Raw genomic sequence first — 13,563 nt, forward strand, 5'->3', positions numbered from 1 at the left:
ACACACCCCCTCAACTCTGTCTCTCTCTCTCTCACACACACACGCACTCTTTTCTTTCTCTCGATTTAAAAATATATTTTAATATTTAATTTTTCTAACATTTCAAAAGACAAAATACTTCATTATTATAGTTAAATGAAAATAAGATTGATATTGATATTATATTTACTGAAAAATATAAATTCAAGATATTATAAATTATATGACTAGAAATAATCATTGAATTAACAAAGAAAATATCAATTATATATCTATATTAATATTCGACTAGCATGAATGTACATATATATATATATATATATCTTATTTTTATTTAAAAGTTTAGGTAATAATTCATCATTTTTTGGTTATTGTAAAAAGATTATCTATTAAATTCTTATTTAGAATTAAATTGGTGTATGCTATTTATAAAAGTATTTTAAAAAGATTTAAAGTAAAATATGTCAAGAAGTAACAACTTATTTTATTCTAATGGTATAATGCCCATTTTAGTCATTTTATCAATAAAGGACCTTATTATGCCAAACACCCTAACATCTTGTAAGATGTTTTCACATCTTATAAGTTTTAACGTCTTATTTTATCCAAACACTTTAGGAGCTTATTTTTAGAATAAGATCCAACATCTTATAAGATGTAGGAACTTATAAGATGTTTTAAAAAAGTTTACCAAACACCCTCTAAATCTCAAATACTTTCATTTTGTTTGGTACGAGAAAAACAGATTGAGAAGAAAAGATTATTTTTATAATTTAACTTAATAACCCTGCTCTTTATTTTGTATTAGAAAATAAATAAATTAATATTATACTAGTATAATTTTAGTATATCAAAATTTAATTAATAATATTTTTTGTGAAACAAGAAACAAGAATATTTTTTGTTAATAAAAAAAATTCATTATTGACTACGGTAGTTTTACATTGATTTATTTATCTACTTTGACGATTATGTATAGTATTACCAGCGAATGAGAATAAAAGTGGAGGATAGAGTAAATAAAAATAATATATATATATATTTTCTTTTTGGCTTTATATTTTCACTTTTTCACCCAATTTTGAACGAAAACAAAATTAAATTCCGAAAGAGTTTCATATACATCAAATTTTACTTTCCCTCTATTTTTTACCCTAAAAAAAACATCAAGCTATCTCTTATATGTTCCTTTTTATTTTCACTTCTCTTATACTCCAACTTTTCACCCTAACCAGACATACTCTTAGCACTATTGTCCTAAAAAATATCGAATAATTTAATTTAATATTATCTATACTAATATAAAAAAAACTCTTTATACTTACATTTGGTAGCTAATGATACCGTAATTATACTTTTAATTAGATAATTTTAAAAAGTTAATTATAATTTTTTTTTAAAAAAGTGATTCTGTATCATTTTAATACCAGTATCCAATTCTTTTATTATATTTATAATACCTCATATTCTTTTTTTTTGTTTCTTTCATTTTTTAAATATAATTTATTATTTTATATATTTTATTATTATTTATAAATTATTTATTATATACACACAGCATAACTATTAATATATATACATTTAAAGATTTATGGGAATTAGTTAGAGGGCCATACTTTTTAAAATTATATATCAATTGGAAAGTGAAAGGCACTTTAATGAAATGAATCTTCACTTTGATGTTTTAGGCTCCATAAATACTCCCCCAATTATTGCTCCAATCTTGAATTGCCTTTTAATTTCTCTTTTACTCCCAACATTTTATTATTATTATTATTATCCTGCATTATAATTCTTCCTCCAATTTCTCCTCTCTTTCCTTTTCTTTTTCCTATTTTAATACATTTTCGAGTTGCCGCGTTTGGTTCTTGCCAAAAGAACTCTTTTTCTTTTCTTTTTTTTTTCAATTTATTAACAAATTCATATAAATAAAAAGAAAAAGAAAAAATGAAATTGTCACTGCCACTGTACAGACAGATACAACCATCTTTGTACGTTCCAACCAACAATTATCAACTCCTCCGCCAACCGCCGCCTAAGGACAAGGTGGTGGTGGTGCTGGGCGCCACCGGCACCGGAAAGTCTCGCCTCTCTATTGACCTCGCCACCCGTTTCGCGGCGGAGGTGATAAACTCTGATAAAATGCAAGTCTACCAAGGACTGGACGTGGCCACTAACAAAATCACTGACGAAGAGCGCTGCGGTGTGCCCCACCACCTCCTTGGGATCGTTGATCCTGAGTCCGACTTCTCCGCCTCGGACTTCCGCGCCATGGCGTCTGTTTCCTTGAAGTCGATACTCCGCCGGCGACATCTGCCGGTGGTCGTCGGAGGGTCAAATTCGTTCGTGGAGGCACTGGTGGACAAGAGTTTTCGATCGCGATACGATTGCTGTTTCCTCTGGGTGGATGTAGCGAGGCCTGTGCTTGATTCCTTCGTATCTGATCGGGTTGATCGGATGGTGGAGAGAGGAATGGTGAAAGAAGTTCGAGATTTCTTCAAACCTAACGCCGACTATTCCAAGGGGATTCGGAGGGCGATCGGAGTCCCCGAGTTCGATATGTTTTTCCGAGCGGAATCGTTCTGCGACGAGGAAACTCAGGCGAGAAATTTCGCTGACGCGATTGATAAAATAAAGACGAACACAAGCAGACTGGCGCGACGCCAGCTAGAGAAGATTCACCGGCTGAGGAACACGAAAGGCTGGATGATGCACCGCCTTGACGCGACTGACGTGTTCAGGAAACGCGGCGGAGAGGCGGACGCTGCGTGGGAGGATCTGGTGGCTGGGCCTGGCATCGCCGTCGTCAGGAGGTTCATATATAATATGGAGCCTGTGGGTTGCGGCGGTGTGACGGCGGTGAGAGACAGAGCATCTTTAATGGCAACAGCATCTTATTAGGCAGCAAATTGTTTAAGTACTACCATTTCGATTATTCTGATGAGCGCGCTTTTGTTAATTCATGAGGAAATATTTGTTTTTTATGCTAATATCAATCGCTAATAGTTGATATTACTAAGTTCATATTTCATAAAAGAAAATTTTATATTATATTATTCCTTCCACTCGATTCAATTCATTATGCCCCTCCATGTTCAAATCAGTTTTACTCTAATCAAATTAATTACATAGCAAATATGGTATACTTGTCATCTAATTGATCAAAATTTTGAATTATATACTAGTCACACAACAAGTGTATTATACTAATCATTTAAGTAGGTATAATGTGACCAAACTTGACCCGAACTAAAATTTTTCAGTTTTTACAACGACTCAAATCCAAACTCTTTGCCACGCAATGAAACTCTATAATCGTAAGGTTTCATGTTTTTTTGGCATCAAATTCTCGAAATCTTGAATACTATATTTTAAAATGACCCATAATTTGCTTTACAAAATCGGAGAAAATTACACATTTATATAAGAACAAGCTTTCAACCATTGAATGGTATTTTTGAAGAGAAAAGTCGTGGGTTCATCTTTATTTTTAGAGATTGTAACTATTTTTATTTAAATTCATAAAAAAATTATTTCTCCATATTTTGCTAGTACTATAATTTATTTTTACAGACAAAAAAATTACTAACTAGACATGCACAACTTATTTACCTATCATAGGCAATTACAATATAAATGGTATGCAATAATTTAATTATAAATTAACGATTTGTTTGGTTCAAGTGAGAGAAAAAGAGGGAAAAAAGAGTACATTTTCATTATCTGATATGATTGGAAGGAGAGTAAAATTCAAATACTTCTCGTTGTTTGGTAAGAAAAATTAGATTAATAAGAAAAAACTAATTTTTATGATTTTATGATTAATAATTTTTTTTATTTTATATTAGAAGATAAATAAGTTAATAGTATACTAAAATAATTCAGCGCCCATGAATTATATGATAAGTGCAATATACCATTTGATTGATTTAAAATTTAAGAATTAATTTTGTTCGACGAAACTTGATTTTGATAAAAAAAAAAAAAAGAAAAATTCCCAATTCTTTAAAGGGTTAAATGCAACTTTGGTCCCGTATCTATGGGAGTTTGGCAATTTGGTCCTCTAACTTTTGTTGTATGGCAATTTAGTCCTTTAACTTCTAAATATTCGTTGTTTTGGTCCTTTAGCTAGACTAATGTCCATTTTGCCCTTCTATAGAAAAAGCCCTCATAATCAATACATATGCTCTTAGTTTGGCCCAACATACTTTTGAAATAGAATTAAGCCTCTATAAATTCATATATTACTTTGACCACCTTGTTTTGGGTATTTCAAATTCTCGATTTTACGGACTTCTTCCAAACACACTACTATAATATATGGTTCACAGGCACTTGACTCATTCAGCAATAAAACAATACAATCCTATTTCGTCTCTTACCTTAGGGCGTAAAAGATACTCAAGAACAAAGACTTAATAAAATTTTTGGGTAAATAAGTTGAACAGAAACCTTTACTTTATTGAAAAAATATATGAAATATTATATAAATATTTTATTTCTCTATTAGAGGAGACAACTATTTAGCCTATCATAAGAAAGAGGATTGGACTTTGTGGGGAAATCCCATACACTGAAAAATTTAAAGCTCAAAACTATGAAAAGACTCAAAATATCTATGAAATGAAGAGTTGAAGAAGTTTTCTGATGTCCCCCATCTGCTTCCTATCCTTCTGATTTATAATAGCCTGTGGACTTCCATCTCGAACTTCAAACTTGTTTTAAATTACGTCATTGCTCATTATCTTCTTTGTCCTTCTTTATTCCAGTTGTTGGTCATGATATAACTTTTTGACCATGTGCCAGCTGGTTATCAATTCTTTCTGACTGTTGGTTTATTTATTTATTTTTTCTGCCGATAGTCTTCCTTTTGATTTTTTACATTCTGAGGATTTTATCCATTCTTGTAAAAATTCTTCCTTTTACCCTTGTTGCTTTTTTATTCGAGTTTCTTTTATGTTACCCGAATCTTGGTCTCGAACAGAGGTTTCTCTTATTTTTCACAGTTAGGGCGTACATGGTTATATCATTGCCCCACATGCAACATATTGCATGTCTTCATCCTCGTGGTCTTGGTTCCAGGCAGCTTATTCTATTAGAAACTGGAATAGTAATGGTATTTGGAATGGTTAGCCATTAATTAAGAACACCTCTTTGAAATAGTTCTAACAATGGTATCTAGAATGAAACGTTCACTTGAGGAACTCGTGTTTAGAATTATTTTATTACCGGTATTTGGAACGGTTATTTATTTAAATTTATAACATTTTCTTTACCATTACTAAAACTATTCCTTGTTTTTTAATTTTATAATTTATTTATATTTTATAATTTATTAATATATTTAATAAATTTGAATAAATAAATAAATTTATACATTTTAATAAATTTTTATATATAATTAAATTATTTTAATGAATTTTTAATTAATTGTATTTTATGAATTTAATTAATTTAATAAATATAAAATAATAGAATGTTATAAACATTATGAAACATGAATAATTAAGAAAAAATATTATATTAATATAAAAAAATTATTTAATTATAAAAAAAATATAAAACCTAATCTAACGCCACCTTGTCAGCCACGTTCATATCGTCCTAACTTGAGGTCGAGGGGTCTGTCGAAGCCGGTGCTGTGGTCGACAAGGAAGCCCTCATCTCCCTCATCATGGCCATCTTATCGATCATCATGAGCTCGAGGCAACTGATGCAGTCCTCCAATCTCCCCCTACGCCGCAACCACCCTTCCCTCCTTTCTTTAGTTTCCATGGACCTCCTCTTCATCCCGCGTGCCCCCGCCCCCCCTCTATCCCCTCCCCATTGCTATCGTCTCTCTCTCCTCTCCTGTCACCACCTCCACTTCCCCTCCATGCCCACCCCCCTCCCTCTCTTCCCTCTCTTGTCATCGCCACCTTCCCCCGCCCCCTCCCTATCTCATCGTTGCACCCCTCCCTCTTCCCCTTATCTTGTCACCAACCATCTCTCTCCATATATATATATGGGTAAATTACAAATGTTTCTTTTGAATTTTGACATAATTATAAATATCCCTTATCGTCTCAAATAAAAAGTAATTATGTAGTCTTTAAATGGTAAAGTGGACCTTACTATTTTACCCTTGTTGAATTTTTTTTAAAAAATAAAAAAAAAATATTCAAAAAAATGTAAAAAGATTTTAGGGTGGGTAAAATGAATAATCTAGATGGAATATTAGTTAAATCAGCTTATAAATATAATTGTATAATTAAAAATTAAAAAAATGCACGTGAACTACATGGAATTGCTTGAGCGGTGTAATTGCTCTATTATAAAAAAACAGAGACATAATTTTTTTTAACAATAATATAAATTATTCATTTATAGAATTACATAGAGATAAATACGCCTACATAAATTATATTAAACCCGATAATAATATGTGTGCACGTATATAGTACAAACCAACCCATACATGCATGCAAGTTGGGTTAAACTACGCCCAATGGCCCTCAATCATGATAATGTGAAGTCAGAAGTAGCCAATTTCAGATGCAAACTAGCTAAAAATTTCATATTGTTTTCTTGCAAACATATGCTAACCCCATGTTCTACAACAAATTAAACGTGCCCTTGTTGCTCGTTTTTTAAAATTATGTTACCATAAAAGATTACAGGCCCCTCTCTCTCTCTCTCTCTATATATATATATATATACACATATATATACATGTATGTATATGCATCTTCCCAGCTGAATGCGCAGTCGAAAGCTATCAAAAATGTCGTCTTCTTCTCTCATTACCACCTTAGTTCTGCTCTCTTTCATTTTTGTGCAGTTTTCAACTCTTGTACTGTGCTCTCAAGCAACAACACTTTTCAGCCCAATCAAGAAAGATGCAAACAGCAACTTGTATACCATGTTACTTTACCTGAAAACCCCTCTGCAGCCCTCACAATTACACATAGACCTCGGCTTCTACCTCCCCTGGTACGACTGTGCCCGCCACTACAAGTCCTCTTCTTACCAGCCTGTCATCTATAATTCTTCTCTCTGTCTAGACCTCGACACAAAGGCCTATGGCAACTGTTTCAATAAACCCGGTCCAGGTTGCTCCAACGACACCTGCACCTTCTTCCCTGAGAACCCCGTTACCGGGAAAGGTGGCCTGGGCGAGATCCTAACCGACAGATTCACCTTGCCCACCGCCAAGAATCCGGCTCAGCTCGGGGCTGTCTCTCAGATCGTACTTTCTTGCACTCTCCCCAATAAATATTCCAAGATCTATCGTGGTCTAGCCAGAGGATCGACCGGTTTAGCCACTCTGGGCCGGTTCAACTACTCTCTTTCTGCTCAAATCAGCCGGGGCTCCTCTTCTCCATGGATATTCGCATTGTGTTTGCCCAGTTCGTCAAATGCTTCGGGTGTAGCTCTCTTTAACTCCGCCGGTCCGTACAATTTCTCTCCCAAAATCGACGCTTCAGAATTGCTCACTTACACTCCACTCATCTCGGGCCCACGAGGATCCGACACAAAGATCTTCTACTGGTACAAGTCTCCGGATTATTACATAGGGCTGACTTCATTTAGAGTAAATGACAAAGTCGTGCTTTTGAACCAGACGCTTTTAGCCATTGATGAGAACGGACTTGGAGGGACAAAACTTAGTACATCTAAGCAATACACAGTGCTGCAAAGTTCAATCTTCAAGGCTTTGACAGATGCATTTGTGAAGGAATCTGATGCCCTCAACCTGACCCGAGTCAAGCCTGTGGCGCCATTCAGTGTGTGTTATGCAGCAGATAAGATTTCAAGCACCCGCGTGGGTCCAGCAGTTCCAGCCATTGATCTTGTGTTGGGGAACGATAAAGTCTTGTGGAGAATCTATGGATCGAATTCAATGGTGAGGATGAAGAATGAAGATGGGGAGGCATGGTGCTTGGGGTTTGAAGATGGTGGGGCTGACCCCAAGACAGCAATTGTGATTGGAGGACATCAGCTGGAGGACAATTTGATGCAGTTTGACTTGGAGCGTGAGAGATTGGGATTTAGTTCATCACTTCTGCTGCGAAGCACAACTTGTGGCAATTTCGGCTTCAAAGCCAATTGATTTGTTGTACGTGTGTGCTACACTTATTATATAATTAATTTAATTTTAAATTTAAGTAAAAATTTCTCCTAAATGATATTAGTGCCCGGATGATGTCCGAAGTGCTCCAGTTTCTATATACATTAATGTTGAGAGATTTGAAAAAATAAAGCGGCTTCCAATTTTGGCATTCTCATTTTGTGATCAAGTTCGGTCATATATGAACTTGAACAAGTTTCGATTCAATTAATATTGTCCAAACATAGATTAACATTAACAAGGTTCAGTTGATTCTGTCAACAACCCTTTACATATGTGTATATATGTGATCCATGGACGTTATTAGGGTGACTTACACTTTTGATTATGTTAAATGTAATTTATCCATATGTATTAAGGAAAATGAACAAAACTCTCATGTAAAGTAAAGCATTAATTTGCTCCACCATATTTTTAAAATAGAGCAAAAACTCCCCCTAACGCGTTCGTGAATGACACGCACCCTTTTGTTATTTTTTATTTTTAATTTAAAATAATATTTATGTTTTCGTTTAAAAATTATTGGATCTTGATTTCAATTTAAGGTCTAAATTTAATCAATAAATTAATGATGTAAATTTTATCTAATTCATTTATTAAATTTTATCTAATTTGAATCAACGATTTAGATTTAATTTAATAAGAATTAAAATTACATATATTATATATAATCAAATTTTGAATATATATATATATACTTATATAACACGATATATATATAGAGAGAGAGATGGGAGAGGTGGGTGTTGAAGGGGAGGAGGAGAGCAGGTATTGACGTGCCTGGGAGGAAGGGGAAGGGCCAGTGATAGGCTGGGGAAGGGGTTGGATCTGGGAAGCAAGACTGGGGAGGGGGGTGAATTTGGGGAGGAACAGGAAGGGGGTAGACATGGGAGGGGGGAAGAAGGAGGAGGCAGCAATGCTGAAAGGGATGGAGGCGGGTGGCAATGCAGAGGACGAGGGGAGGGGCAAGGGGGCGGAAGCACGAGTGGGGCAATGAATAGGACTATCCTTACAGTACTTCTTTATTTCTTTTGAAAACATAAAAACTTGTAAAAAAATCGAGCAAGGATGGGCAAATTTTAAAATTATTAAAAAAAAAAAATCCACTAAGTCCATACAAAATTTTAATTTTTATTAAAAATAAGTAAAATTATAATTTATAATTCACAAGAGGATATCGATGAGTTATTCTTTATTTTTTTTGAAAACATAAAAACTTGTAAAAAAATCGAGCAAGGATGGGCAAATTTTAAAATTATTAAAAAAAAAAAATCCACTAAGTCCATACAAAATTTTAATTTTTATTAAAAATAAGTAAAATTATAATTTATAATTCACAAGAGGATATCGATGAGTTCATCGCAAAAAATGAACGAAAACCTAACAAAAATTAATAGATTAAATTTTTTAGATAGCCGTTAAAATTAAAAAAAATATATTAATAATTTTCTAAATAATAAAATATATTTATAATTATGTTAAATTTTTAAAGAGCTCGTCGTAATTTATCTAATTATTAAATACTCTCTCTCAATGATGAGTTATTTTCTTCCTTCATATCTTGAATAGTCAACTATATATATTCCATCTTATCTTATACTTCATTATAACTAACAAATAATATTAAATTTGACTTGAAACCGTGTTCAAATCAAATTTCCATTTGACCAGCACGTTAAAATATTATTAGATCTCCTAATCCTATTATTTTGTGAGGCAGTCAAGAATCAGATGCTCCCACGACCTTTCTATAATCTTATTTTTAGGCTATAATTATACGGTTATATTAATATATATGTCAATAAATTAAAGGGATAATTATACTCTTTTTCTTTTAGTGTAATTACATATAAAATTTTTGTAGTTTGAAAAATTACATATATCCCTTCTGAAAGATTGCTTCCGTCTAATAAATAAATCCCTTTGATAGTCAAAATTCACCAAATTCATTGATACTAACAAAAAAAGCTGAATGAAAATTGATATTTACTCTTAATTGACTTATTATTGATCAACTAATTTTTTTCTGTCTAAACCACCCTTATAACGATGAAGATATACCTTCTAACATGCATTAACGCGTGAGGACGTATGAGGGTAATTTGATCATAAAAAAGTTGATTTGATATGAGATAAAAAATCAGTTGCAATAAGTCAATCGAAGGTAAATATAGATTTTTTTCTATTTTTTAATTAATATTGATAAATGCAATGAATTATAACTAATAGAGAGATTTATTTGTTAGACAAAGGCAAAACTTCAAGGGTATTAGATGTAATTTTTCAAACCACAAATGTACTCTGCGTGTAATTGTACAAAACCTCATGAAGGAGAGTCTAGTTATCCTAAATTATATAATGCATCAATTCGATCAATACATCAATATTATTAAGAAATTGTGAAATCAATATAACGAAATAACATACATAAATTAAGTAAAACTTAAACTCGTAACCTCGAACTTGATTATGGAATCTCAATTTTAACAACTAAACTAAAATATTATTAATATAATTTTATCTTGGCGACGAGCCTTGATTATGACAAAGAAAATAAAGCTAATACAGGAAAACTCTAAATCCCAAAAATAATTTAAATCCCGATTCAATATATATATATTGATGAAAATTAATTCAAATGAATAACATCTATTATATATATGATTAATGGAAGTGATAAATTTAATTCCAATCAAAATTTTTATTTCTTTAAAATCACTTTAAATATATGATTATTTGATTTATTTAAACAATATCATGGGCTTGCATAGCAATAATTGCATCAGCATTACAATTCTCTAGGCTATAAAGATATCAGAAATTTGGTCAATAGTCCAAAGTCTGAAACCTACATATTTCTAGATCTACTGAGTTGTCATAAATTGACATTCACAAAACATTATGCCTTATCCCCACAACGTCACGGCCGACAACAAGCTCTAGCTAACTTATAAATACAAGTGTATACCGTTAACACTATGAAACAATCCATCTCTTCGTAGCAATATGGCATCCTCACTTGCATTCTTTCTTCCCTTTCTGCTCCTATTCTTGTCCATTTCTCATGCCCAACGCTCGTTTCGGCCCGATGCTCTCGTTCTTCGGGTGAGGAAAGACGTGTCTACCCTTCAATATGTCACCATGATCAACCAAAGAACACCTCTAGTGCCTGTAAACCTCGTCGTCCATCTTGGAGGTCAGTTCTTGTGGGTGGATTGTGACAACAACTACGTTTCATCCTCTTACCGGCCTGTTCGTTGCCGGTCCGCTCAATGCTCCCGGGCTGGGTCCACTTCCTGTGGTGATTGCTTCAATGGGCCAAGACCCGGCTGCAACAACAACACGTGTGGTGTCATTCCTGACAACCCTTTCACCCGTACCGCCACTGGTGGCGAGCTCGCTGAGGATGTCGTCTCCGTCCAATCAACTGATGGCTCCAATCCCGGCCCATTGGTCACCGTGCCTCGGTTCATATTCTCGTGCGCGCCCACGTTTCTCCTCCAGGGCCTGGCTAGCGGGACAACAGGCCTAGCGGGTCTTGGCAGGGCCCGGATTGGGTTTCCCTCGCAATTCGCTGCCGCCTTCAGCTTCCGCCGGAAATTCGCCATTTGCCTGTCGGCCTCAGCCAATGGAGTCATATTTTTCGGCGATGGCCCATACAACTTCCTCCCCAATATCGAGATCTCGCAACTCAGATCCACGCCGCTATATATAAACCCAGTCAGCACAGCGTCGGCTTTCTCTCAAGGCGAGCCCTCCACCGAATACTTCATCCGCGTGAACTCCATCAGAATCGAGGGCAACCCCATCACAATAAACACCACACTGCTGAACATCGACAGCCAAGGCAACGGCGGAACGAAGATCAGCACCGTCAACCCTTACACTCTGCTGGAAACCTCCATCTACAGGGCATTCACCTCCGCCTACATTCAAGCAGCCGCAGCCAGGAACATCAGCAGAGTCGCCGGAGTCGCGCCTTTCGACGTGTGTTTCAGCAGCGAAAACGTTTTCAGCACGCGGGTGGGGCCGTCTGTGCCGTACATCGACCTGGTATTACAAGGGCAGGACGCTGTCTGGACGATCACGGGTTCCAACTCGATGGTTCAGGTTAATGACAATGTTCTGTGTCTCGGGTTCTTGGATGGAGGGTCGAACCCCAGGACGTCGATCGTGATCGGAGGATATCAGTTGGAGGATAATCTGTTGCAATTCGACTTGGCTGCTTCGAGGTTGGGGTTCAGCTCCACGTTATTGGGCAGGCGAACTACGTGTGCCAACTTCAACTTCACATCCAATGCCTAGAAAATTAAAATTGAATTTCAATCGTCCGTTTTTAATATGCATGTTTGTGATTGTATACTATTTATTTGATATACTTGGAATAATCGGAAGCATATGCTAGTTTCACTGATTATCATTATGTTGTTCAGCTTTTAATTTTTGAATAGTAATTAAAATAAAAATATATTGATTTACACGTACTCTCGTTTGAATCATATTAGTTTGATACTACATTTTAATATGATATACAATCTCATTAATTATAATATTTAATCATGACTAATTGTAATGGTTAAAATTAATAATCAAGTATATAGTTATTGACCACGGTACACAACGGTTGTTGACCATATTTTTTTGCGGGAAGTGGCTAAAACATTTTTCATATATAGCTTTTGTTTTACCATAACTCTTAATTAGTTGTAGCAAATGAATTTTTTCATGGTGGAAAAGTTACTCTTTTTGTATCAATTTATTTTATTTAAACGTGGTAAATAAATAGTTATTTACCACGATTTTTAGATAGTCATTAATATTATAGTCAATATTAATTTTTTTTCTTAGTGTAGTCCAAGCATATTGTCACTCCACATAAAAACCTACAGAAAATTAAAAAAAGAGATAAACATTGGTTCTCTATGGTTTAAAAAATTACAACTAATACCCCTAAAGTCTGCTTTCGTCTAACAAGTAAATTCATCCGTTAGTCAAAATTTATAAAATTTACTTAGATTAATTACACCAAATCTCAAAGGATTTACGTATAATTACACTAAATTTCAGGAGAGGAAAGTATAATTATCCCTTAAAAAAAATATAATCCGCTGAAAATGAAACATAAATTTTTCCTGAAGTTTCTTTCACGAAAAGAAAGATTTGGAATTGATATTTAGAGTTGAAATAGTTGCAAGAAAGTTACGTCTCATAATGTTATAATTTTAACGTGTTAAATTATAGTTAGGCCACCCTTACTTCATATAATTAACTAGAATATCACTCATAATCCTTATTAATCAGTCCGTGACAATGTACTTCAGCCCGAAACAAATACTGATTGATGGGTGATTTGCATTCCGAATTGATAGTATGTATTAACAAATCATGATGGCCCATTATGTTGTGATTAGTTTTGGGCTTCCATTTATATCATCATCTCTTGTAGTATTGTATCTATTTTACACGTCAATTAT

General features: G+C 34.2%; 3 protein-coding genes across 3 annotated transcripts; all 3 read left to right on the forward strand.

Annotated features, from left to right (window-relative positions):
- Positions 1,682-3,047, forward strand: LOC105165356 (adenylate isopentenyltransferase 3, chloroplastic-like). Its single transcript, XM_011084336.2, has one exon. The coding sequence runs from the start codon at positions 1,927-1,929 to the stop codon at positions 2,878-2,880; it is 954 nt and encodes a 317-aa protein (XP_011082638.1). The 5' UTR covers positions 1,682-1,926; the 3' UTR covers positions 2,881-3,047.
- On the forward strand, positions 6,419-8,241 carry LOC105165357 (basic 7S globulin 2). Its single transcript, XM_011084337.2, has one exon. The coding sequence runs from the start codon at positions 6,719-6,721 to the stop codon at positions 8,069-8,071; it is 1,353 nt and encodes a 450-aa protein (XP_011082639.2). The 5' UTR covers positions 6,419-6,718; the 3' UTR covers positions 8,072-8,241.
- LOC105165282 (basic 7S globulin-like) lies at positions 11,054-12,567 on the forward strand. Its single transcript, XM_011084246.2, has one exon. It carries the CDS (start codon positions 11,096-11,098, stop codon positions 12,392-12,394), a length of 1,299 nt encoding a protein of 432 aa, XP_011082548.1. The 5' UTR covers positions 11,054-11,095; the 3' UTR covers positions 12,395-12,567.

Source organism: Sesamum indicum, linkage group LG6 (genome assembly GCF_000512975.1).
Source record: "Sesamum indicum cultivar Zhongzhi No. 13 linkage group LG6, S_indicum_v1.0, whole genome shotgun sequence".
NCBI lineage: Eukaryota > Viridiplantae > Streptophyta > Magnoliopsida > Lamiales > Pedaliaceae > Sesamum > Sesamum indicum.